This window comes from Lichenostomus cassidix, chromosome 11, assembly GCF_008360975.1.
Source record: "Lichenostomus cassidix isolate B80296 chromosome 11, HeHo_3.0, whole genome shotgun sequence".
NCBI classification, from domain to species: Eukaryota; Metazoa; Chordata; class Aves; order Passeriformes; family Meliphagidae; genus Lichenostomus; species Lichenostomus cassidix.
In genome coordinates this window covers 10647064-10671215 of record NC_139492.1, presented here as the reverse complement: position 1 = coordinate 10671215, position 24152 = coordinate 10647064, and the positions used below count along the sequence as shown (strand labels likewise).

Sequence of the window (24152 nt, the reverse complement as noted above, 5' to 3'; positions counted from 1 at the left end):
AGAGATCATAGTTCAGAGCAGTCACTTGCCAAGCAGCTTGGTGGCCTCCTTGGAGGGTGAAACTTTTTTTTTCTCTCCAAATCCAATTATATAAACCAAGCTAAAGAGATTCTGCGAGGTGACTGCAGATCAGAGTTTGATAGCTGTGTTAGATGGCAGTCCACATCATTAAACAGCCTCTTGTTGCAATTAGGTACACACTGACCTCTGATGAGACCAGCTCATCCTGCAGAGCATGTATTGGCTTGTTGCTAGACTTTGTCTTACACCTAAAAAGCTCTTTTATGTCAAATTATGTATATTCTGTATGAGATCAAGATACATTTAAATTTTGGCCAATGTGCCAGACTTCAATCAGAGTAAAATTACATGGATTATTGTAACAAATCAATATGACTAGTCAAAAATCAGATTGACTGAAATATATTTATGATAAGTCATATTTTAACATTGATTTTAATAATTTTTTTTTTCATTGATTAGTGACCTTGTGATTAATTTCATGGAACCTGTTTGCCAGATGTGTTAGAGGCCAAATAATGCAAAATGAAGCGGAGAGAGAGGGAAAAAAAGCTTCTTAAAACTCAAGTTGAATAATGATATGCTCAGCTTTCCCCAAACTGCATATTCTGATTTTTAATTTTTTTTAGGAAACCATAACTGAATCCTTCATGTCTCAATATTATAGAAGAAGCAAAGTTGCCTTCAGCTTTTTTTTTAGGAAGGATGTTGTCAAACTTCTGTGCTAAAAAGTCACTGGCTCACAGTTAGGTGTTTTAAAAAACATTTTATGATCTGTCTGCCAACTAATCATGTTATATTTTACTAACAAAAATTTGCTCTAATACTCTTTTTATACACTGAAAATTTAAGTATTTTTTTATTGTAATCTTTAATATATTGACCAAACCTTTAGTTAATGTTAACTGGACCACTTTCAGGTTTCTGTAGCTGTTCAGTTTTCTCTTATGGGAAAGGAAAGTGACAGCTTTGGGCAGTTTTCTTTATTCTTTCACCTTGGTAGGTTGTCTTTGTTTGCATCTTCAGAGTTCAGCAGGGATAAACAAATCTTCTTTGTGGTACAAATAATGATTAAAGCAGCTTTGAACTCAGTGTGAAACATAACTACCACAACAAAGATAAATACGGAATTCTAAAGACCAAAACTATGGATTACTGTTAAAGAAAAGCAGCATCTCTGGAAACTGGGATGTCTGGTAAGGGATGAGAGGCTGTGATTCCTTGTAGTGCCACCTTCTCATTCCATAGCAACTGGGCTGCAGTCTAGCAATGTTATTACTGCAAGTTTTTTCAATCTTTTATGACTGAAAGAATTTGAAACCCACAATGTTAATCACAATAAGCCAGAGTTGGTGCATATTTGACTGCATTGTGAGTAAACTGGAATTTTTAATGTTTGTTGTACACATACCACATGTGAAAAAACAGAAAGAAGAAAGCAAAAGAGAGTTGAGTTTTTCTCTGGGTTTGAAGAGAGTAGCTCAGGTCACAAATTGATGTGGAATAGAAATAAACAGCTGGGTGTAAGGGTGTGTTTAGAAATGACTACTTTGGTAACCGTCTCTTTTTCCATGAGACTTCAGGTATAGCTGGATTCTTGCATTACCCCATTCCTGCCCCAGATAATGACCGTGGATGTTTATGGTGCCATATGTTTTTATCTTGCAGGTTGAATTTGAGTGGCTTAGGCAGTTTTGGTTCCAAGGCAAGAGGTATTTGAAGTGCACTGATTGGTGGCTTAAGCCTATGGCTAAATTGGAAGAATTCTGGAGAAAAATGGAGATTATGGTAAGTACTAGTTTTAAAGTCTAAAGCCTCTAGGGCTTAATTCTGAGAGCACTCACAATTATGTTTTTAATTGTGCTGTAGTAATGGGTTTTAGACTTTATTCAGAACATATGAGAAGCAGAATCAATGTCAGCCCTTCACTGTCTCCTCTTACTTTTATCCCCCAGTAGCAAGAAAAAATGTGAGCAAAATCAGATCCAAAACCCCAGGATTTTAGTTAGTTCTTGACTTTGCTTGTTTTTAAAGTTTGAAAGCCTCATAAAAGCCTCATATGAGCCTTTTAGAGCCTCATAAGATGACAGCCATATATTATACCACACAAATGCTGTGCATTGTCAATTTGTTTGTACAGCACCCAAATAGACAGCTCTGCTAATGACAGCTATGGTGCATGCATCTGAGGAAAGCTGAGAACAAAACTGGTGATCTGGAAGTGCTGCTGTCTGTGGTCCACCTGCACACTTACACCACAGCTAGAACCAGCAGGAGAGGATTAGTTTCAAGAATAAATGTAATAAATGGTTTTCGTGTCCTTGAAAGTAAATTGTGCATCCCTTGAAAATGGATTCGGTGGTAAACACTGTTTTCCTGTTGCTGCTGTCCATGTGGAGCCTCAGGTGACAGGCTGTGCTGTCAAAGTTTTCAAAGCAGTTGCCAGCATTCCTGCTTCTGGCTTTGCACTCAGAAGGGGCTGTGCTGGCAAACCCGTAGCGCTCATCTCCCTCTGTCTGCATCCGGAGCTGCTTCTCAGTCACTGCTGCTGGTCACAGCACAAAGCCTCCATTTCCCTTGGTTGGCCTGGAAGAGTTTGTATTGCAGCTGAGGGTGCTGAGCACGATTTGTATCAGAGCTACGGCTGGGATGTGATCTGGAAATGCTGTGCTGCAAGAATGTTCTTGTGAGTCTCGCAGGAAATGTTGTGACTCAGCTGCTCAAATGTGTTGTGAGCTCCTCCAGCCATGGCTGCTTTCAGACTAGGGAAACACGCCTGGAAAAGTGGAACTTCCAGTTGGGAAATCAGCTGCCACAAGAAATCAGTGAATGCTGGATTTTCCTATAAAAGCAGAGAAAATATAACTTGCTTATGTGGGTTTTTTTCCCCCCTCATTTTTGTGTTCTTATGTGCTCACATTTTTAACGACCCTTATAATTTAAAAAAAGTATTTTGGTTTGTTTTTCTTTCAAATGACAACTTACTCCCTTGTAACAGAGGCTTAGATGAGGTAGAGACAAGAATGTTTGATATTTTATATCCATTGTGTGTTGAAAACATGGAAAAACAGCAAACCCTGGAACTCTCAAGGGTTAGGTTTTCTGCAATTGGTGTGACATTGCCATGTGTCTCTAATTAGAAACATGGTGGCGTCAGTGTATCTCCTTTCAACAAGCCTCAGGATGATATTTATCAGCAAACCCAATGTTGGGCCAAGACAGAAGCTGCTTCTAATTTAAATTTTAAGAATTGCTTTAATGTTTTATGACTTATAACATATTAATCACAATTAATTTCAGCTATTGGAGGAGACAGAGGAGAATGTTAATTGAGAATGTCTGTTTTGTTGAGTCTCTAAGTAAATGTGATGCTCGCTGTGTTCAGCACTTGGAGCTGGGCTGGTTTTTTGGGGACATAACGCAGGTTTTGTGCTGTGGCGTTTCTCAGGATGCCATTGGGGGGCAATGTTGAGCCGCAGTTTCCAGGCACAGCTTCAATAAAAACCCATCGAAATGTGGCATTAACATCAAGAATTATCCCTGTTGCTCCAAGTTAGCCGTAATCTCTAAGATTCCATAACACAGGAAATCAATTGCGGGTTAACAAATTCAACAGCAATTTAACATAAAAAGTGCAGTGTTTTGGTGCATGCTTAGCTTCCACAGCTAAGTTAAATCAAAAGGGTATTTTTGAAGGTACCCAGTAGTCTGCAACTGATGGGTTTTTTCTCCAAATTTATGATTTTAGCTGGATGATTCTTTAAAAAAAAAAAGAGAGAGTCATGTAAAATGGTAAAAGTGAAAATGTCTTAGAATTGTTGGTCTTGTTTTGGAAGAATTTTGTTGCTTGAAAAGAATAATTTCTTAACTGAAAATATTTAAGCAATGTATTTTTCCTTTGTGTGTGAGCTGAACAACTGTTGATGTGGTTTTTTTATATATGTGTCTAGAGTGATACAAAAGTGAGTCTCTGTGTCCCTCTATGCCTTTTTTAATTTTTCCCCTTTTTCAGTAAAGCAGCTATACAGAAGAAAACAAAGTTTCCAAAATTATCTCTGATTCTCCTAATTGTATTTACTCCTGTCAAGCAGAGTACGATATTGCAGGAAGTTTAGCCCAGTGTCTTCAAACCTGTGAGCTTTATTTAATATTTTTGTACATTATAGCAAGCGCACAATTTTATCATCATGTTTATTCCTGGCATTTCTTTCCCTGAGGATAGTTTTACTTAGAGCTCACTCTTGTGATGTAAATGTTAAACCTTTCATTTGAATGACATTCTGATAAAACATCACATTTCCCACAATATTACCTCATGAATTTATGAGCCATTAAATCCAAAGCAGTTTAACCAATCTTCTCTTTCTTTTTTTCCCCCTCCCTTGAAAATATGAAGGCTATTCATATGTTGGAGGGTTTTTTTTTTTTAAAAGTCATCCAAGATTAACACGTTATCGCCTGCAACATCAGGATAAATGCTTGCAGAATTCAAAGGGAGAGTTACCATTTGAAAAAAGACCGTACAAGCTTTGCTTTCTGGGTAAAGAGAAGTCTGAAAAGCTGAAATCTCATGTGATGTGAGCAAGTCTTGCTGTAGCTGTTCTGAGATTCAGTGGAGAGACAATTTGTCTCTCAGGGTCTGATATCATGCAAACCTTGCAATCTGACATTTATTTTAGCTATGAAAATCTGTAACCACCACACCAAATCCGTAAGAACTGCAGAAGTCCAACAGTCTTTTTTTTGTTTGCTTTGTTTTAGGTTGATTCACATTAGAAAAATAAAATGTAAATCAATGAAATTATTTTTGTTTGTGGAATGAAAAGTAAGCATAAATGGCTACACTTGCGTGTTGAATTTTTAAAGGCTTTTTTAGACATATCTAGTGTTCCTTAAAAAAAAAGGCCCTTACAGTGCTGTATGGTGTAAATTGTATTTCCTGCTTTGAGAGTCCATTTAGCAATGTAGCAATGTATTTATATGGCAGTTGGCCTTAATAACCTTTATTGACTTTAGTGGGTAAGAGCCAAGACTGGCATTATTAAAATGTATCAATTTCATTGCAGTATAAAATCACAACATATATAATTATGTTAGGTAGGCTAGGCTCCATTTAATCCCACCTATTCATGCAGGAATTTGGCAAGACGAAAGAAAGTGTGGAACTGAAATGGGGAGAAGAGTGTGAGTGGAGTTACACTTAGCAGCACAACTGTTTGCCTGCAGTGAAGGCACTACTTAAAGGAATGAAACATAGATCTTAAGGAGGTAATTTCTTAATGGTATAACTGAAACACAAGTAATTGTTACTCCATTTGTTTCACTCTTTGGCATCTTGAAATAGAGCTGATGATAATGAAATGCAGCACAGCTCTTAATTTGTACTGGTGCAAAAGCAGAAGCATTCACACTGGCTGCAAATATGATGATCAAAGTGGCATTTCAGGCAGACTGATACCTTTCTGCACAACTTTCATCTTGATTTGTAAAACTTTTTTAAAACTATCTTTAGTCCTGTTATTACTGTTACTCTCAATAACAGGCTTTTTATCAATTTGTACAACTGAATTTAAATCAGAGAGCATGGCTGTGTTCTTGTAAAATTATTTTTCTTTCCCTTTTGAGGTCTATTTCATTATTTGTTACTATTGCTATATATGAAGTATGTCATAGTTTCAGCTCTAAGCCACTATTGTCAGGGGCTTACAGCCTGACAGTTAGAATTGAGTCTACGCTGAAACTTGAGCTACAAAATCTCAGCCCAGAGCCATTTTTTTTTTCAAATTAAAGCGAGGGTTTAAATATGTATTTAAATCAAGAGTATTTCAGTTCCTGGATAACCATGAAAAGCTCTAAGACAAAATATGCTTTTACAAGGAATTCTCCTAGCTTTTGTAGACTTTGGCACTTTAAACAACTAACCAATTATTTTTAAAAAAATAGATAATGGGATCACAAACAGGCTGGTTGGTCGGTTAGCTTCTTTCAGAAATTGCATAGCAACTTAACTGACATTTGAATTGGTTTGACCTTGTCAGCCAAAATTCCAGGAACTCTGAGGTATTATTTTAATTTCTCTTTTGGTTTTCCCGTTGTGCTCAGACATGGCAGTGTCACACTTTATTGGAGGCCATGTGGCGATGGGTGATCGGATTTGCCTAATGAACTGTTACATGTTGGTATAACATGGCAGCTCGAAGACCCAAATTTTACCCATGTTTCTTATCTTTTGGGGCTCTCCTTATCTGTTTAGGCCAGAGCCTTTAAATAAATATATTTTTGGCAGGTTATATTTTATGTGCACTAGGAGTCAGATGTTTCTGGAAACATATCTTTTATCTTAAACAACAATAACAAAACCTGATCCTGGAACTTACCTTTTTTTTTTTTTTTTTGCCTTTTCTTTTTCTGGCAATTATTTACTTGACCCCAATATTTTTTTTGCCTTCAGAAATGGGAGAAAGATTTCAGCGTTGTCTGTAGTAGAATCACAATGAATCTGTAAAAAAAAAAAAAAGAAAGTAAAGTATTGCACATCTTTGAGGAAAAAAAATATTTACAATTCTGAGGGAATTCAGACTTAAGCTTCCAAAACAACATGTGTGCTGAAAGCACAAAAGACTGTGTTTATGATTCTCTTTGAAGTGTTTCTGCAACAGGATAAGGAAAATTTTAGAAACTGTCTGATAGTGTTCAGGGTAAATACTTAAACCCCTTTAGAGAATTTCACACACAGATACTGTGCAGCAGAAAAAAGGATACTTATGTTTCCTAAAGCTGCTACAGCCTACAGCTTTGTACTTAAAGACAGAGGTGTTGAATAGAATTCTTCTGAGGATACATCCAGTGACAATATCTACAGGAACATCAGAGCAAACCAGTGGATAGCACTTTCTATTTTTAACCCTTACGTGAGCTGGTTGAGATCTGAGCTGTGTTGATATGAACCACTGTAACATTTCTGTTACAAACTGGAATTGTTGAAAGGGCAGCCTTCCCATTCCGACAGCATTCTGGGAATATCACACTGACAACATTAAGGTTCTAATGTAAACTGGTATAAGCCAGGAGAGCTTTAGGACAATTTTAGTCCTGTGGGACAGTGAGGTGCATTTCTGATGGCCCAAGTGGGAGGACCATGGGTGGGTTGTGCAGCTGTGCCCATGGTGTGGTCCTGCCTCTGCCCTCCCCTCCAGGTGGATTTGCACCTGAGTTCACGTTTGACATTTGAAGGTGTTCTTGTGCACACAGCTGCATCTTGGCAAGCTTCAGTTTTAGAAAACAGAATTCTGTTATCTTGTGCTTAACTCTTACTGTAATGGGGCTTCTTTCTGTGATCCTCACTGTATTTTTATACTCTTGGATGTGTACAATTGTGTGTACTAAATACCTGCACTTGGATGTAAAGTGTGATGAGCTCCGTGTTAGTATTTAAAGCATAAATGCATAAACCAGATTCAGTAGAAATCAAAATTGTGCAGATAGGCTATTCCCAGTCTTGTTTTTGAATTGTGCATATGGATCTCTGTGTCTGAGCTGAGCACTGTGGCTTACACAGGATTCTCTATCATATGTTACAAGTTTGTCCATAGTGTGTAGACCACCAGAGCTGATACACAGTGTGACTGTATGTGTGTGTAAATACTCTACACACAAATACATACACAGCCATACTGGGGACTTTACATGTGAGGAGCTTCTAATTAACTTCTTTGTGTAACTTCTGAATCATATAAACTTATATTTAGAGAAAAGGCATTTACAGGGAATGAGCACTGGGGCCAACTGCTTGCAGTTCTCTGAACCAGGAGAAACATAGGAGAAGAGTTTAGAGAGCATCAGAATGCAAGTTGCCCTGGGTCTGGCAGGGGGGAGAAAACTCAGATCATAGTCCCTCCTGCATCTTTGTGAATCCACTGTCAGTCCTGGAAGGATACCTTAGAACCTGGTGTTGCCACCCTTTTATTGTTGATGGGAACTAGGTTGTTGGGAACCATCTGATTTCAGTGAAAGCAGAGTCATTGTGGTGGGGCTGGTATGGATTGTATTAAACTATGACTGTATTTGAATACTGAGAATACTACTTATTGAAAAGAAATTAATCTTTATTTTTAGATTTTTTTATATTATATGCTATATAGAAAATGATTAATGATTACCAGTATTCAAAATTATTTCTAGTTCTCATTTATGCAGTTCTGGAAGTGATCAGACACAGAGCTTATGGATTTGTATGCGTATATATATGTTTATGGACATGCTACACAGAAAAAAAAGATTTGGTTTGGTGTTAAAACTGTGAATTACAGTGGTTTGGCAGGAATAATTTGTACTGTGATTATTATAAACTAGGCTAAGTTGTGATTTTGAATGAAAGTGAAAGCAAATGGCAGTATGACTAAAATGTCACCATCTATATTGCTGTATTTTTTAATACAGCTAGTGTTGCTAAATGTGGTTTTATTGCTATTGTATTTTAGTGGCTCTTTAACCACTATAAAATAGAATGCAGCTGCTTTACTTTCCAAATAGCTTTGGTAGGCAAAGGAGGTGACGTCTTCTGAAAAGCTGCTGTTGCTGCATTGATACCTTTTCTTTCCTATCTGACCATCAGTCCTTCTGATTCCTAAGATCATGGGTGAATAGTATTTTTGTAACGTATTCTTTAACAGTAACTTTATCTTTGCCTAAAATTGCAGCTTTCATTTCATACATAAAGAAATAGAACTTGGCTTCAGAAGTTGCTCTGGAGAGCATTCTGCCCTGATGAATTAGGTGCTAATTCTTTCACTGACCCTCTGTTTAACTTGTGCAAGTAACTTAGGTGTGGTTTTCAAAATAGGTCTGGCAATCAAAACATTGAGGTCTTACTTTGGTTTTAGGCTGGAGACAATTTCTGATCTTGAATTCCTCCTCAATTAAATGAGGCAATGATTTTTACTATACCTGACAATTGCCTATTGGCTATGTCCAATTTTTTTTTTTTTTTCAGATGGGCAAATTCTGTCTGTTTAAGAAAGAGCTTACTGTGTTTTGGCTGACCCTGATTGTCTCCTGGCACTTCCTAGGTCTAGTTCTCAGGAGTTTTTGTGTGAATCTTTTTGGCACTTTCTGTTTGTCACTACACATGCTCCTGCTTAATGATCCTGAAGCTGTAGATATAATATTATGTTTACTATTCTGCACTAGGAAGATAATTACTGGCTTTTCTCAAATGTTACAAGTGAACATCAGATTTTGGCAGTTTTCCTTGGACTGCTAGTCAATCTGAACTCTCACAACAGGGGCACTAATACAAAGTTTAAGTGTAGCAAATCTTTTAAATTATTCCAGTAAAATAATGTGATTGTTTGTCACAATCAGACTGATTTTCATAGGACTCATTTTGATTTCTGTAATACAGTAGAATGATTAAAGGGATGGTGAGAACAGGCTGGATTGTTGCTGGGGGACAGGAATGGCATCGGTGGAGCTGTGCTCCAGATGAATCCAGCTCCGTGCTTAGCATGCAGTGATCTACAAAGTGCACTGTTAATAGCTGGGCATAGTGCATCAGTTCATGTTGTCTAGCTGCCTAGGGATCAATATCATTGTGTAATAAACTGAAGTGATTATTTTTATGTGTCTGTGTATATATGTATGCATATATACACTGCTAATAATTACATTTTAGCTCGCTCTTCAAGCTGTGTCCTACATGCTAATGGATTAGAGCTTCACCAGCTAGCTAGAAGGTCAATTGTTTTGTGATGTTGTGGTGGGACTCAGCTTGGATAACTGAATTATAAGACATTTTTTGTAATTCAGACACATGGCAGAGTAAGTTAACTCGTTGTGGTCCTTTCAGTCTCCTGTCCAATGTCATGCTTCCATTTCATGAAATAGGAATTTCTGTGCTGAAATTGCTTGCAGTAGTAGGACCACAGAATTCACTCCCTTGCTCAAAACTAACAATTGGTTGCATTGCTGATAGATGATAGAAATTATTTTAAGATTAGTCTGTACAAACCAGTTTATGCTGATGCTGTGTAGTTACCACACAGAGGTTGTACTTTCTAGACTTCTGTGAGGTGACAGAAAATCTAAAAATCAGCAGAGTCTTGCACTTCTTCATGTCTTCTCTTATGGGCAGGAGGAAAGAGTGCCATGGTGTTGCATGTCCAATGGTAATTCATCTATGCCCCAGTAAGCAGGGATGAGGCAAGATGAAATTAGTTCTGTATTGCATTTATGTAGATACTCAAAGCAAAGACCAGTTAAAATCCTGACTAGGCTCTAGTCTGAAATGTTATGATGCTTTTGAAAGGATTGAAAATATACAGAATTAGGATTATTAATATATCTCACTGTTAAAAGTCTTCTGTGGGTGTTATCTTCATTAATGCAACTTTACAGGGACTGCCATTGTCTCTCAGAGAAAAGAGCAGAGAAAGGAGAGGTTGCCATGTAGGTACACTTGTACAGTCGAGGCTCTTCAAAACATTTTTCCAGTACTGATCTTCTGTTGGTTTTCATGTAGGACATACTTGATACATGTTTATAAAACATTTATACATTCATGGGTCAATTCCACTGGTGGTTGTTACGCTAAAGGAATTGTGAATTTGCAATAATTAGGAATCTACTGGGAAGAAGAAAAGATTGGTAAGACAACAGATGAACCAGTAAAATTTGCAGAAATGTTGAACAAAACAAAAAAAAGTCCCACTGGTTCCTTTAAGAAATCCTACTGGTAAAAAACTTGATAACAGGGCTGTTTTCTCAAGTTTTTTCTTTGCTTTTCATCTTCTACATTTTCTTCTTAAATGTAAAATACTGTAATTGAATCACAGCATTAGCTGTCTTTTCTCAACAAAACAGCAGATTTAGGCTCTTTGCTGCTAGTTTCAAAAGTAATATGTATGGAGAGAGAGTGCGAAGACAAAAATTGAGCACATAGATGTATAATCCCATAGGAATAAACTGACTTCTACTAGACAAGCTGAAAGCTGATTAAAATATTTTTCATCCTTTGGGTATGCAACAGCTTTTGATGATGGAGAGTGTATTAATATTCAGCTTAGCTGCTTGTCGACACTTCAGACAGGTCCCAGGAAAGACTCTGATACTGACCAGGTTTTCTCACTCTGCCAGAAATCTTTATGAGACACAGAGCAGCAGCCTTGTACCAGCAAAAGCTGAGATAAGAATACTGCTACTTAGCTATGTCTTTATTTTAGAAATTGCTTTTATAGATTTTAAAAGGATTGAAAGTTTTAAAGAATTCTTTTAATTATATAAACTCATTTAAATACAATAAAGGAGAAAGGTTATTCTTAATTATTTTAAAATCTTCTGTACTCTATTCAATTTTCAGTTTATTTGTCTGAGTTTTTTGTAAACTTAGATCCCAGTAATAATATCAGTGATCAGAATTTTTTGAAGAGTGTTCCTACTTAAATTATTTTGTAACAGTCAGATCGGAGGCGGTGGGGTACTGTTCTCTTAACTTTGTCTATTCCCTTGTAATGTAATACCTACCTTGCAGACGAGAATGAGATGTAAACAGCTGCTTTATCAGCTGATACTTCTGTTCTTTTGTTGGCATGCTGACATATAGGGTGTTTGCTTTTTCCCCTTCCACAGTGACTAAATATATACAGTATCTCTGAAAAACATGTCATTCAATGTGCGAGGTGCCTTTAGGATGGCTCCAGGGCTAAATACTTCCTGTAGTAGGTGAAAGAGCATGGCTTAATCAGCTTAGTTAACTTAATTAAGCTGTGCTTTTTCTCATGGTACAGCTTTAAAGTGTATTTCATTTAGAAACTGTATTTCATAGTTGTGGAATAACACAGGGTTGGAGAAATTCTGTGGGATTTTATTGCAGGTTTGAAAAAGGTAAGATTTGCTAGTTATTCTGCAGTGGGAAGAAGTGAACTGAAGGAGTGTGTCCTTTTCACTGAAGATTTAAAGGAGAAATTCTAATGGAGTTTAGATTGTAAAGGCTTCTCAATCTGAGAAAGTCTACTCTTTTTTGTATCCCCATCTAATTTCAAGATTTTTATACATGGGAAGAGATGTCCATGTTCCGCCCAACCTTGGCTTGCCTGCTTGCAGACATGTCACCAAATTCCATGACCCTACATTCTTTTATTGTTCTTTGGAAGAAGTAAACTAATGCAGTGTAGTTGTGAGAATGTGGATCTTTTCTCCACTGATCTTTGAGTCTCAGCAGAAAATACTATTACAAGTTAAAGTCATTTGAACTCAGTTGTTCTTTCTTGAGATAAGTTGTTCTTTATATTCTTCATGAGGTACTCCATGTTAAGGAAAAGGCCTCATTTTCCTCTTGGGGAAATGCTGGGATGGTGGCCCTATGGAACCCTCCTGTCTGGCTAGAGGAGGAGGTTGATTAGCAAGGTTGATTAGCAAGGCACAGGCACAGCTGGAAACAGTAAGTTTTGGGTGAGTTCTACTTGCCATCTCTTTGGCTTCACCTGGCTCACTTACTTACTTACTCTTTCAAACACCTGTTGAGGTAAGGGCTAACAAAGCAATCAGGGCAGCAGTTGCAGCTGGCCAAGGGAAGAGTGGGAGCAAGTGCCAGGAGTCAGTAAAAACATGGCAAGAGGGTTAGGAGCCCTTCTGGTGGCACAAGGACAGCACTAACGGCAAGGGGAGTGAGGACTCCTGGGACAGGAGCTTGGAAGTGAGTGCAGAAGTGCTTGGAAAACTTGAAACTGGGTGTGTGGGTGGAATGGACCTTTGGGTACAGTGGGAATAGAAAACCAGCTGGGCAGGAAAAGCTTTGGAGATTGAGAAAGATTAGGAAGGGATGGCAAAGGTTCTCAGGCAAAAAGGAGTGGTGTGGTTTGAGAGAAAATAGGATGTAGAGGCTTTGCAAGTGGGAAGTGGTTATGGGGAAGATGGCAGACAATAGGGGTGTGGGTCTCCTTCAAAGCCAAATACTGTGGGTAGTGATTTCTTTGATTTTTTTTTTGCTCCTTCCCTTTAAAAACATAGTGTCTTGATAGAATTCTCTTAATTGATACCTCTGTGCAGTAATAATACTAAATTTAATATGCTACTGACTTATAGTACAGAATCGAATAAGGGGCAAATAGTCGTTGTTTAAACAAAAAGTAATTATGTTGAATGCAGAAAGATATTTAAAGTATGTTGGAAAGTATTTGCTTTTGATTCAGCAAACATAAAATTATTCCCAAAAAACCCCAGCAAAATTATATACGCATAGGTTTAAAAAAGTATTAAAAATGCCTATAGTGGTTAAGATGTGTGAATTATTTTTTGGTGTGCTTGTATGGCACATGGATGCACACATATGCATATATATATATGTATGTATATACAGCCACATGTACACATGGAGGGAAAGAGATTTGCTTATATAAGTACTGAGCTGCCCTCCATAATGCTTGAAGCTGCAGAATCTCACTGAACTGATACAATGTGTAAAGTTTCTCATCTTACTTCTTCTCATCCCACTGCTTGGGCATAGTTCCATTACAGACTTCAGTGTTTCTTGATTATATGGGGTGTTATAATTTCCTGATGACTGGTTATGTTATTTATAATACGTAGGGTGTTAATCCTTTGGTGATTAACACTCTATTTGAATTACCAGAGGTCAAAGGTACATTATTTTATTTGGGTTTGGGGTTTTTTTCTGTGTTTTTTCCTGTGATTTTTTGTTTCCTAAATGTTTTTTCATTCTCATTTTTATCTGAAAATTATTTGGAGACAATTTGGGGTGGAGAGAGGAGAGGAGCATGCTTCCTCCTTAGGGGCCCAAGTCTGTTGAAGCTGTAGGCATTAAAATCTAAGTCCTCTTTGCACTGAACAGCTCCTCCAGAAATCCTCAATTTAAAAATAATGAAAATCTCATAACCAGAAGAGGCATAGTCAAAAGCACATGGAAGAAGGTATTCCCTACTTAAGCCTGTGAAAAAGTAGATACCTACAGGTGTCTCATTCTAAGCCTTTTTGGAAAGATTTATTAAAGATTATAAATGTGTGTGAATATATATGTGTATGTATACATATAAACACACATTTTATTAGGTATAAATATATATGGTTGTCATTTCAGGTGATGTGGAAATATTGCAGAGATTCTTGTCCAGCTGCCAGCTGTATCCCAGTCACTGTGGTTTCAGAACTGAGGAGCTATATTAAAAGCCTTCAGTTGTTTCAAAGGCTGTGGCTGTGCAGAAGTTACCCTTGCCCTAATATTTCAATCCTTTCTTGAAATACCATACTTTTTTTGTGTTGTTCTCAGCTGTGTTCCTTAAAATGCTGGAGCTGATTGAGAGGGAAGCACCAAAGGATTTTTGCTGTTTTGTTTTTCACACATTTATGGGGTTGTGTAAGCATTCCCACTGCTCCAGGAGAATTCAGTTATGTGTCCAGGCTTTCTGAGTTACTTTGTCCAACTGCAAAACCTTTACAGTGGCCTACAGCAATTGCCAGTGTTTACCAAAGTGTGCTGTGACACTGGCATTGCTCCCTTCTGTAAAAATGACCATAACACATTCCTTGACTGCAAATCTGTAAATGTTCCACCCAGGTATTCTTCATGCTGTGGTCATTCCACCTACTCCAAATCTGGAAAAATGTGGGCATGATGAAAGAACTGCAGTAGTTCCCTCACTGGTGTTTTTCAACTCCAAAACCTGTCTGGTGGTGCCTGAAACAGGGACAAACCAGCTACAGGAGAATGATGTTAATGCAGCATAGCCCTCTGCAATGTTTAGGACCTGCATACAGTCAAAGGAGGTGGTCAAAGAGCTAAGGAAACACTAAACTTAGGAAGCCATAAATGGAAGGAGAGCAGCTCATCTGGTTAGGTCAGTGTTCCAAGGTTGTGGATTGTTCTCAGCTCGAATGATGCCAACCTTGGAACCTGTAACAGGATATGATATCATAAGCCCCCTCTGCACTTTCTAATAGAGGCATAACTGCTCCTGACTTGCTGCTTTAAGCAAACTCAGCATCAGCTTTTATACTGGTGCATAAAAGCTCTGTTTTAACTCAGTTACCAGAATGGGCTTAATGCCTGAACTGCTGGATGAAGTCCTTTAATCTGCTGGAAAATTGAAACATATTCTAATAATTCTTAAGCATTTAATCTACGTACCAAACCTGTGGCTGCTTTAGTGTTGCTCTACAGCAGATATGATGATTGTTACCTAACTGGAAGCACAGAGGCAAGTTGCTCCTGTCCAGCCACTCATTTGTTGAGTGTTTCACTGTCTGTGTGTGTGCTGAGTTTCTCTCTACTTTGCTCTTTGGTGGTTTGCTCTGAGCTCAGTGAGGTGCTAAGATTAGTTTGGTTTGCTTTTGTCATAATCTTTCATGTTTGCTGTGATGGAGAGGTGAAAAATAGTACTTGTTCTGCTCCAGCATGCAAGGAATCCAGCTTAGACACTGAGGGCAATTAGTCCCTGTGTTGTGGGATAAAAAGGAGACATTCTAAAATTTTAGGGTACTTTTTTCCTTTCCATGCTCCGGGGGGAATGCTGCACACTGCACTGTGGCTTCCTGCATGATTTCTCTGTGCTGACTGCCATTCAACTGCTGGCCCGTGGTTAGTGCAAATACTGAATACTATACTGGCTTCATTTCTTGTGCCTTTAATGTTTCTCTTCCATTTTAATAGTTTCATTTACACTTAGAAATGAAGTCTACTTCTGTAGAGAGACTGTGAGTAGTCTGGCACCACAAAATGTATTGAAAGCATTTGAAGTTGTTTGATAGGAGGCAGAATTAAAGGTCAAAGTGGTTTTGTGAGCAGAGCAAGAAATTGGGAGAAAATATGTTCCAGAAAAGAGGGGGTAACAATAAGCAAGGGAGAGAAATAGGAATAAATATAATGGAAGTATAAAGAGTCTTGGAAGTGCAAAGAATGCTAGGGTTAGAAGAACTGAAGGTGTTAATATGATGATCTGAATTTTCATCTCCTAAACTTGTTGGCTGCAGCATTTAATAGGGTCTTGCTCTGGGAATATTAAAAATGTAAGCTACTAATATATAATGATGCAATTAGTTAAAAATGTGACTTCTGTATGAATGTATAGTTTCATTTTATATGTAAAAGTAGCTTTTTCTCTGCTGACACATTTCTGAATCAGCTTTCTTGAAGGAGTTGTTATGTTATGGCCTTACAGTAGCAGAACATTCAGCCTGAAAGTCTGCAGATAGAACATTTGCAATATGCATGTGTGTGGGTGTGAAATTTTAAGTGATGAACTGCCTGATTAAAACCAGAATGTTTTTACTTAAAATTGTTATTGGTTTTGTGTGAATCCATTTTTAATAATAAAAAATATAAAAAAGGCATTGGGGAAGGAAACAAATTCGTGGGTAGCAAGCAAGACTGAAAGAACATACAACTACAGGTGTAATTTAAACATATAAATATCAATGCTTTAAATGAGAATAATAAGAGCCAGCTTACTATATAAGATTTGCTTCATGAAAGATGGAGAAATTGTTTGCTGATTTAGCTGATATAGCTAGAACAACGTACTTAGCAGTTTTCATATTGAAGGTTATGTTCTGCACAAATACACAGTACATTAGAATTTTGGTAGTTCTCTTTCAAAGTGTGCTGAAATATTTTTGATTCCTTCTTACATTTACCATAACCATTTATTTTCTTGGGTTGAACCATAAATATTTGCAGAAGTGCTGTAATCTTTTTTTAAAAACAACCATTTGAAAATTTGCATAATGGGCTTAAGTAAATAACATGACTTATGACTAGGGCTATGAATCTGTTGCCTGTGATACTCTTTTTTGGTAACTCTTTCTATAATCAGAATTTGTACAATTAAATTCATTACTAGGCATTCAAAGTACGCTACTTTAAATACACTTGGAGATGAACATCAGAAATATATAATTATTTATATCCTGTTTTCATTTTACACCTACTTTTGCTTTACACGTGTAGTAAACCAGTCAATAAGCATATATAAACCATGTCAACTTTTGCAGTTTCATTGCATTTTTGCTGTTTAATTGCATTTTTCAAATACATTTTAATCAAAAATATATTTACTGTTTATTTGCACAGTAGAGCTTCTAAATCTAAGACACCACTGGGGTCAGAAGATAGCAGATAGCCTATCCAGTGTTTTAACTGGTACTCCAGTTCCTGGTTTCCTGAGGATAAATGTGATTGCTCCAATATAAATGTTTTAGATCACAGTGACAGCTGTGGAAATTAAACATAGCCAGCAAAATCTATTTTCTGTCTAGCTAAGTAAAGGAGAGGACAGATGAAAAAATTCCCTGGGTGAATGAATTCTTATGAACAGTGATGAATCTTTTCCCTTTGCTATATTAATTTTATTGTATTGTCAAGGAAAAAAAATCTAACTTGGATTTCTGTATATGTTTTTCATATTCAAGTTTATCATGGAAAGGTGAAAAAATTTAGAATGTCACTCCTAGACCATGTTGTAGCACACATTGAAAACACTTTTCTAACCACAGGGAAAAAGTTAGCCTTTAGGATAGTTTCCAGAGAGTTGCAATGGTCTGTGAATGGAATAGACTCTAAAATTCTGTGAAAATCTGGGCTTTGGGGAGAGGTGAAAGATTTACAATTTCCCAGGAATTTCCTTTCTCCTAATTTATTATGAACAATGTTTTGTTTTCAGAAGCTTTGCCTTGGCCTGCCTTAAAGTGTGTCAAAATGTTGAGTCTACAATTCTGTTGCTTAAACATAAGTTTTGCTACTTGCTTCAGAGCCTAATGTCATGCAGGAAAATGCAGAATTTTCTCTGATCCAGACTGTGCACAAGGTTAAGCACCGAGGAAGAATAAGGAGGAGACAGTCCCTGCCAAAAAGTAACCCTTTGAGTCAGGTTCATCGCTGGTTTGTTTTCTACCTGAGGTGTGGTCTTGGCCTCTGTAGTTCTGGAGAATTCCTCTTCCCTTCCAGTGACTCCTTGGCCTCTACATTGTCTGAACTGCTCAGCCTTGAGCAGTGGTTTGAGTTCACTATTTGTGCTCATCAGAGGAGACAAAACAGCTCTGCCTTTTCAGGTGTTCTTTCAGCTGAGGCTCGGATGCTGTTGTTGACAAGCTTACACTCCTATTCTCTGGGCCAATTCTTTCTTGTTTCCACAACTACTTGAGTAACTCCCTCTAGCAAACTATGCTTTGTAGAAACTTGCCATTAGTAGCAATTTGATAGTCTTTTTTTGTGAACTATACCAGTCACTGGATATTTCTGTTTGGGCTGAAGAGCCAAAATGAACTATGGAGTGCTCAGTTGTTGCACTGTGATTTTACTTTTTCTTTGCTGAGGTAGAGGAGTTAATGTAGGTTGTAGCTCAGAAGTGAGGCTATGAGACATTATTTATATATATATATATACATTTGATTATTAATATATTGTGACCCTTAAGGTATACAGGCACTCTTTTTTCTTTTTCTGGTAGGGTAGAAAGAAAAGCTCTCTTTAAAAAGTTTATAGCAAAGTAAATGGTTAAAACGGAGCTGCAGTTACTTAAAAGAGACAAATATACATTCATTATTTCCTGAGTATGTTGTTTTTACGGGAAAGCAAAGGAAGCAATGGCTGGGTGTCATTAAGGAGTAGCTCATGGAAAGCGGTGAAACGAGCAATGAGACTTGTAAAGTGTCATGAAAACTGAAACACCAGGGTACAAAGTACTGCTTATCCTCACAGATATGGATACCATATGGCAACGTGAAGGGAAATGGAGAATAGGAGACAAGAATCCTATTATTCCTCACACTTTCATTTGCTTGCTATTTGCTTTGGGCAAATGACTTACGAAGTTGTGCCTGAACCTTCTCTGGCACAGTATTTATTGACAAGACACCTGTCTTCCCTGTCAGGCTCCTCAAAGTTTCTTTGGTGTAATTCCAGCTTTGGCACTTCTGATTGATTATAAATTTATTATTGTTTTTCTAAGAGTTTTGGAATTATCTCTTCCTGACTGTTCCTAAGTTAAAATCTATATTAATTTTGTGGTACAGTATCCCTTTCTTCTCTTACATCATTTCACTTATTTTCCTTAAGAAACACAATCTGCTGTGGTGGGTTCTTGCTGTCCATGAAATCTCTGCCTCCTCCTGTTTATCTGCAAGTTGCCATCTCTGGGCAACATTCTGCATCTCTTTTATGCATCATTGAAATCAAAAGGTCTGATCAGGGCTGCTTGGAAAGATGTTGGAAGGATTTGGCTTCTGGAAAGGCAGCCATGTGGTCCATGTACCTTTGAAATGACAAGAAGAGGAGAGGATCAGCACTCTAGGGGTTGCCACAGCTCTAGGAAGATTTTGTCATCTCCTCACCCATTTCCTCCTTCCTGCTTCCTAAAGTACACACCTATCTACTGCCCAGTGTTTTCTTCACTTATAACTGTTTCATAGTAGTTTCATATTTCTTTGAAGTTAACAGCTCCTCCTTAAATGTTGTTAAACTAAGTCTTACCAATATACAGCACAGTTAACTTCACTGTACTAGTTGTTTAAAAATGACAGTTCTGGCAACTTTCATCTTTGCTCTTCTGACTTCTGTGTTTGTGAAACTATACTTGGAAAATTGAAAAACCATACTTCCTAAGCAATGGTTGGTAGATAAAACCAAAGCAAAAAGCAAAGAGTGTTGCAAACCAGGGAGAGCAGTCTTTCATTGTTACTTACACTGGCACTTTCAGCTGTTTTACCTCATGCCATCTGCAGGGATCATTAGTATATTTGGCTTTGCCTTCACCTCAGGTTGCGGAAATGAGCAGCTATTTGACTGTGTTACAGCAAGAAAACGTGATTTTAAGAGCAGGTCTTTTTGTCGTAGTAATGGGTGCTATATCAAGGAAGAACAAGAAAAGCTGCCCAGAAAGGTTGAATGGGAGGTCAAGAAAATTGTGCAGAACTCAACAGAAGATGTTATAAAGGGAGCCCCTGATGCATAAAGTTTATGCTTTGTGTGTTGTAATTCTGAAAATTAATGCTTTGTGTGTTATATCAGGCTGTTGTGGGCATGTAGTGGTGAAATTACAGATAATAAATTACTGTTCTTTCTACTGAAGCTATACAACCTTCTCCTAATTCTAGCAGCACAAGGAAATGCAGTTTAGTGGTTCTCTATGCTATGGAGTTTAGTGCAAATGTTTGAACTTCGCTGTGGTCTAGGAAAGCTGGCATTTTAAGAAGTATTTGATAGTTGCATAGTTGCATACCATTACACCATTATAATGACTTTGCAGTGCTTTGTTCAGTAGAACACTAGCCTGTTTGTAGGAAAAAAAATGTCCAAAGGACATCCTAACTTCTGTTCTCTGCAGAAGTGTTTGATATGACACAGCATTAAGGGATAGAATCAATCCCATACATTCTCAATTTCAGAAAGAGGGAAAAAACTGAAATACAAAGCTATTCCCACTAGAAATGTTGTAAATCTTACAAAATATAAAAGCTTTCCTCTTGAACATACATCAAAGGCATAAAACTTGGGAGATTAAAATATGTTTTTAATCTTGGTTTGATGAGCAAAACTTTCACTGTAATATTTATTATGAGAGGCTCTACTTGTGTTGCCTCTTCCCTTTGTTCTGTTTATATATGACTTCCTTTCTTCCAAAAAAGTAGGAAGTATCGTTTTCACAAAGCCGAAGGATATTGCAATGGTTTGTTCATTTAAGCTGAATTGTAGGCCCACGTGGCAGACACAAACTTTTCTTTTATTGTCCTGGGTCCCAGAGGACAAGCAATGCTTTCTGATGGCTTCCCATGAATGCCTTTCATTTGTGGAGGAGTTTCAGTGGCTTATGCTGACTGTACAAAGATCAAACAGCCAGGAAAATTGTGGTTATATGAAACTTAGCCAAGATCTTTGTTATTTTCTCAGAAGTTTTTCTTCTCTAACCCTATTTTTTAAGGACAATATTAGGGCAATTAGTTGTAGCGACTGATGGAAAAAAAGATTGTTCCGTCATTTTCTCTTTAAAATTTAAGTATTTTCTTGATTATTAGAAAATTTGTAGGCATGCTTAAAGAAACTACTGACCATAATTGCAGCCTGTCTTTATTGCATTTGGAATCAATGGTATCCAAAATTAGGCTTAAAAAAAGAGTTGTGGCTGTTTAGTCCTGCAATTTGATCTATTTTGGGCCACTGTGCCTGCAGAGTTTTTTGCTGAAATCACCCAGTTGTTGGTTTTTTTTTTCACCCGGGTACAAAGGTCTGTCAAACAGATTTGATTGTGATTTGACCTGTCAAAGTCTCATTTGTTTCAAGAAGAGTGTTTTTTGTTTTCTCAACAGGTTCTCTTAGCATTCATTACAGAGATTTCCTTTTTGCCCAGCTGTTGGCGAGCTTAAGTATTGGAAAGAGATGTGCAGACCACAACATCTTTTTAACTGCAGCCATGGCATGTTTTGCCAGCAATACATAATTTTCATTGTGTTATTCATATAAGACCTCATGTTTGTCATACGAATTCAGTTTTTGTTGAAGGATTACTTTAATAAAGCTAAAATGGCTTAAGTTTCTGAAGCGAAACCCGTAGCATCTTTAGGGGTCAGACGTAGCTGAAACTTGAACAGCTGTACAACATGCATCCTAGATTGTTTTTAATTGTCTTCCCTTTCTCTAACAGCAGTAATTCTTGTTTATATTGTCAAGAACCTTTCCACTGAGCACAAGAGCACCATACTTTAAGGTCACATGCTTAACCCCACTGCGGGGTTACAATGTAAATGGGCCCCCTTTGTTTTCATTAATGTGTGAGGGGTGGGTGCAAGGCAAGGCTGTTCACAAGGCTTAAATAACTTATTGTAAAAGTGTCCTAAAGAAAGCATATTTTGTCTCCATACCACAGTTGTTTAGTATTACTCTTGTGCATCCAACCGAAAGCCAGTTTGGCAATGGATTTTTGTGTGTCATTTTGTTCTTTTGACCTGTAATATTTTTTCTTTCTTTTTTTTTTTTTTTTTTTTTAGCTGAGCTAATAGATTCACCTCAAATAATACAAAAATAGAGAAGCTTTTTATTTTTCTGTTCCTGAGATCCTAAAAGTAGTAAACAAGGCTGGAACTGCTCTTTTCCACCCCAAACCCTTTACATAACAATTTACCAGTTACTGTTTGTGTTGAAGAGGTTTAAAATTAAGCCTTCGAAAACTTTCAAATTAAAATAGTAGGCTCAGTGCTTTTAACCAGTTAAAACTTAACAAAATGTAGCTTTTTGAAATGGCTTCAGGAATTTGAAGTCTTTTTTTCTGCCTGTCACTGATCTATGGAGGAAGAATTATATTGAAATATTACAAGTTGTTTTGATTATCTCGCATTTGCCCTGAATCCCAATGTTTTAGATGATTTCAAACCCAGTGCTGGTAATAGTCTTTGGCTAACACTTTTAGCTGTTTTTGTAGGCCAAAATAATTTCAAAAAAGTTGAAGTCATGCTCTTAAGTGCTGCACTGTGTCAAAAATAGAGCTATTTTGGGGGGATATCTCTCTTTTTTGCCCAGGATGAAAACTCTTCAGTATGAACTGAAGTTCATAGAATTTAGTTGCTCTATTTTAAGATAGAAATGTTGTGACAAGTTTTCACAAATGCTTCTCAAAATACTTCTTTTCCTCTGAATAACTGCTATGCTCTTGGGCTTTGGACAGAGACATTTTGTCTTGGGTTTTAATTTTCTTATACTTCATCTCTAGTAAGAGCAACTTATTATATCTCGTGATCTCTCTAGTATGGCAATAACTGGTTTGACTAGTTGTAAACAAGATGAAATCTGCAAACCTTAAAAGATTATTTAGTACTCAAGAACATAGTGGTAGTTCGATATTTAGGTGGTTCTGTTAATAAATATTTAAGAAACATTTTTTTTAAAACAAAAAAAAAAATGTATAACATTTAAGACTGCAGTAAATATGAGTCTTCCAGCATGCAGTCTTGACAACAGAGCAGTTAAAGACTAGGGAAAAATAGTCAAATATTGTTAAAAAGCAGTCCATATCCTAATGGAAATGTTTTAGCTTTTTTTTTCCTTTACCCAGAGGAATGTAGTTATCCCTGGAAATTGTTTTGGTACACATAAAAAGATCTCATAATGACACCCTAAATAATTTAAAAGTGGAAAAAAATAAGGAGCACAAACTCCAGAATTCAAATGCTGAGAAGAGACACCAGTTTATCAAATGACATGTTTTCCTGTTTAAGAAGAGAAATGTTTTTATATACCACATTAGTAGTTTGGATGGTTTTTCACACAGACTTTAGCTCTTATGTGTGGGCTCTGAATGCTGTGAAGTGTGATTTGCCCTGTAGCATCATGGTAAAGCAGGTAGACAGTGACAGTACATGGAGATTTTTAGAGCTCTGGCACAGCTCCTCATGATGTATCTTTAACGGCAGAAGTTTTTGTATGAGAGAACACAGGTCAAACCCTTTTCCACAAACTGCTGTTTTTCCTTTCTGCAGCAATCCAGGAGATACAAAAGCTATTTTTGCGTTAGTAGAGAACATCTCCTCTGTGGCATGTACTCAGTGTGTGTCTGTTAAGGATGCTCAGCCAGTTTGTGTTAATACATCCTTGACATTGCTTTTTTACCAGTGGATTAACGGTTCCTTCTGGAAGAGTGCAGAGGTGATTAGTCAGGCACCTCTGACCCTCTCTCTTAAGTTGGACTTTGCAGCTGAACTTGAGAACCCAGATCTTGTTTCAGGTGTCTGTAGAAGGAAGCATTGGTGAGTGGTGAGGCAGGAGCTGGGAATGTTGTGGTGCAGGGTAACAGAATGTGCTGTTACGGGGTGTCTGAGTTGTAACAGTGCTGTCTGTTTTCCAAATTGTATTGTCATAATTTGTGAGCACATCAAGCACATGTCATCTCTGTTGGGTTGCCAGAATCTGTGGCACATGATTTTTGTTTCAGAATGTAATCAGTGTGTGGATGTTTGCAGTGATCTAGTGATCCCACAGTTTTCTTTGTTAGACACATGAATCAGAGGATTAAAGTTTATTTTCCCTGATTGCATGCTGTCACATTAATGAAAACTGTCTATATAATATTTTTTGATATAGTGAAATTTTCAAATAGTTGGACATTCAGTCTTCTTCAATGTTGTAGCAGTGCTTTACT

General features: G+C 37.3%; 1 protein-coding gene across 7 annotated transcripts in view; it reads left to right on the top strand.

The window, feature by feature from the left end:
• FTO (FTO alpha-ketoglutarate dependent dioxygenase) overlaps positions 1-24152 on the top strand; it is a 230151-nt gene that overhangs the window by 64593 nt on the left and 141406 nt on the right. For all 7 annotated transcript variants that reach the window (XM_085071847.1, XM_085071849.1, XM_085071852.1 and 4 more), the window contains one exon: positions 1690-1809. In XM_085071847.1, coding sequence (XP_084927973.1) covers positions 1690-1809 — 120 coding nt within the window. The remainder of the gene's footprint in view (positions 1-1689; positions 1810-24152) is intronic.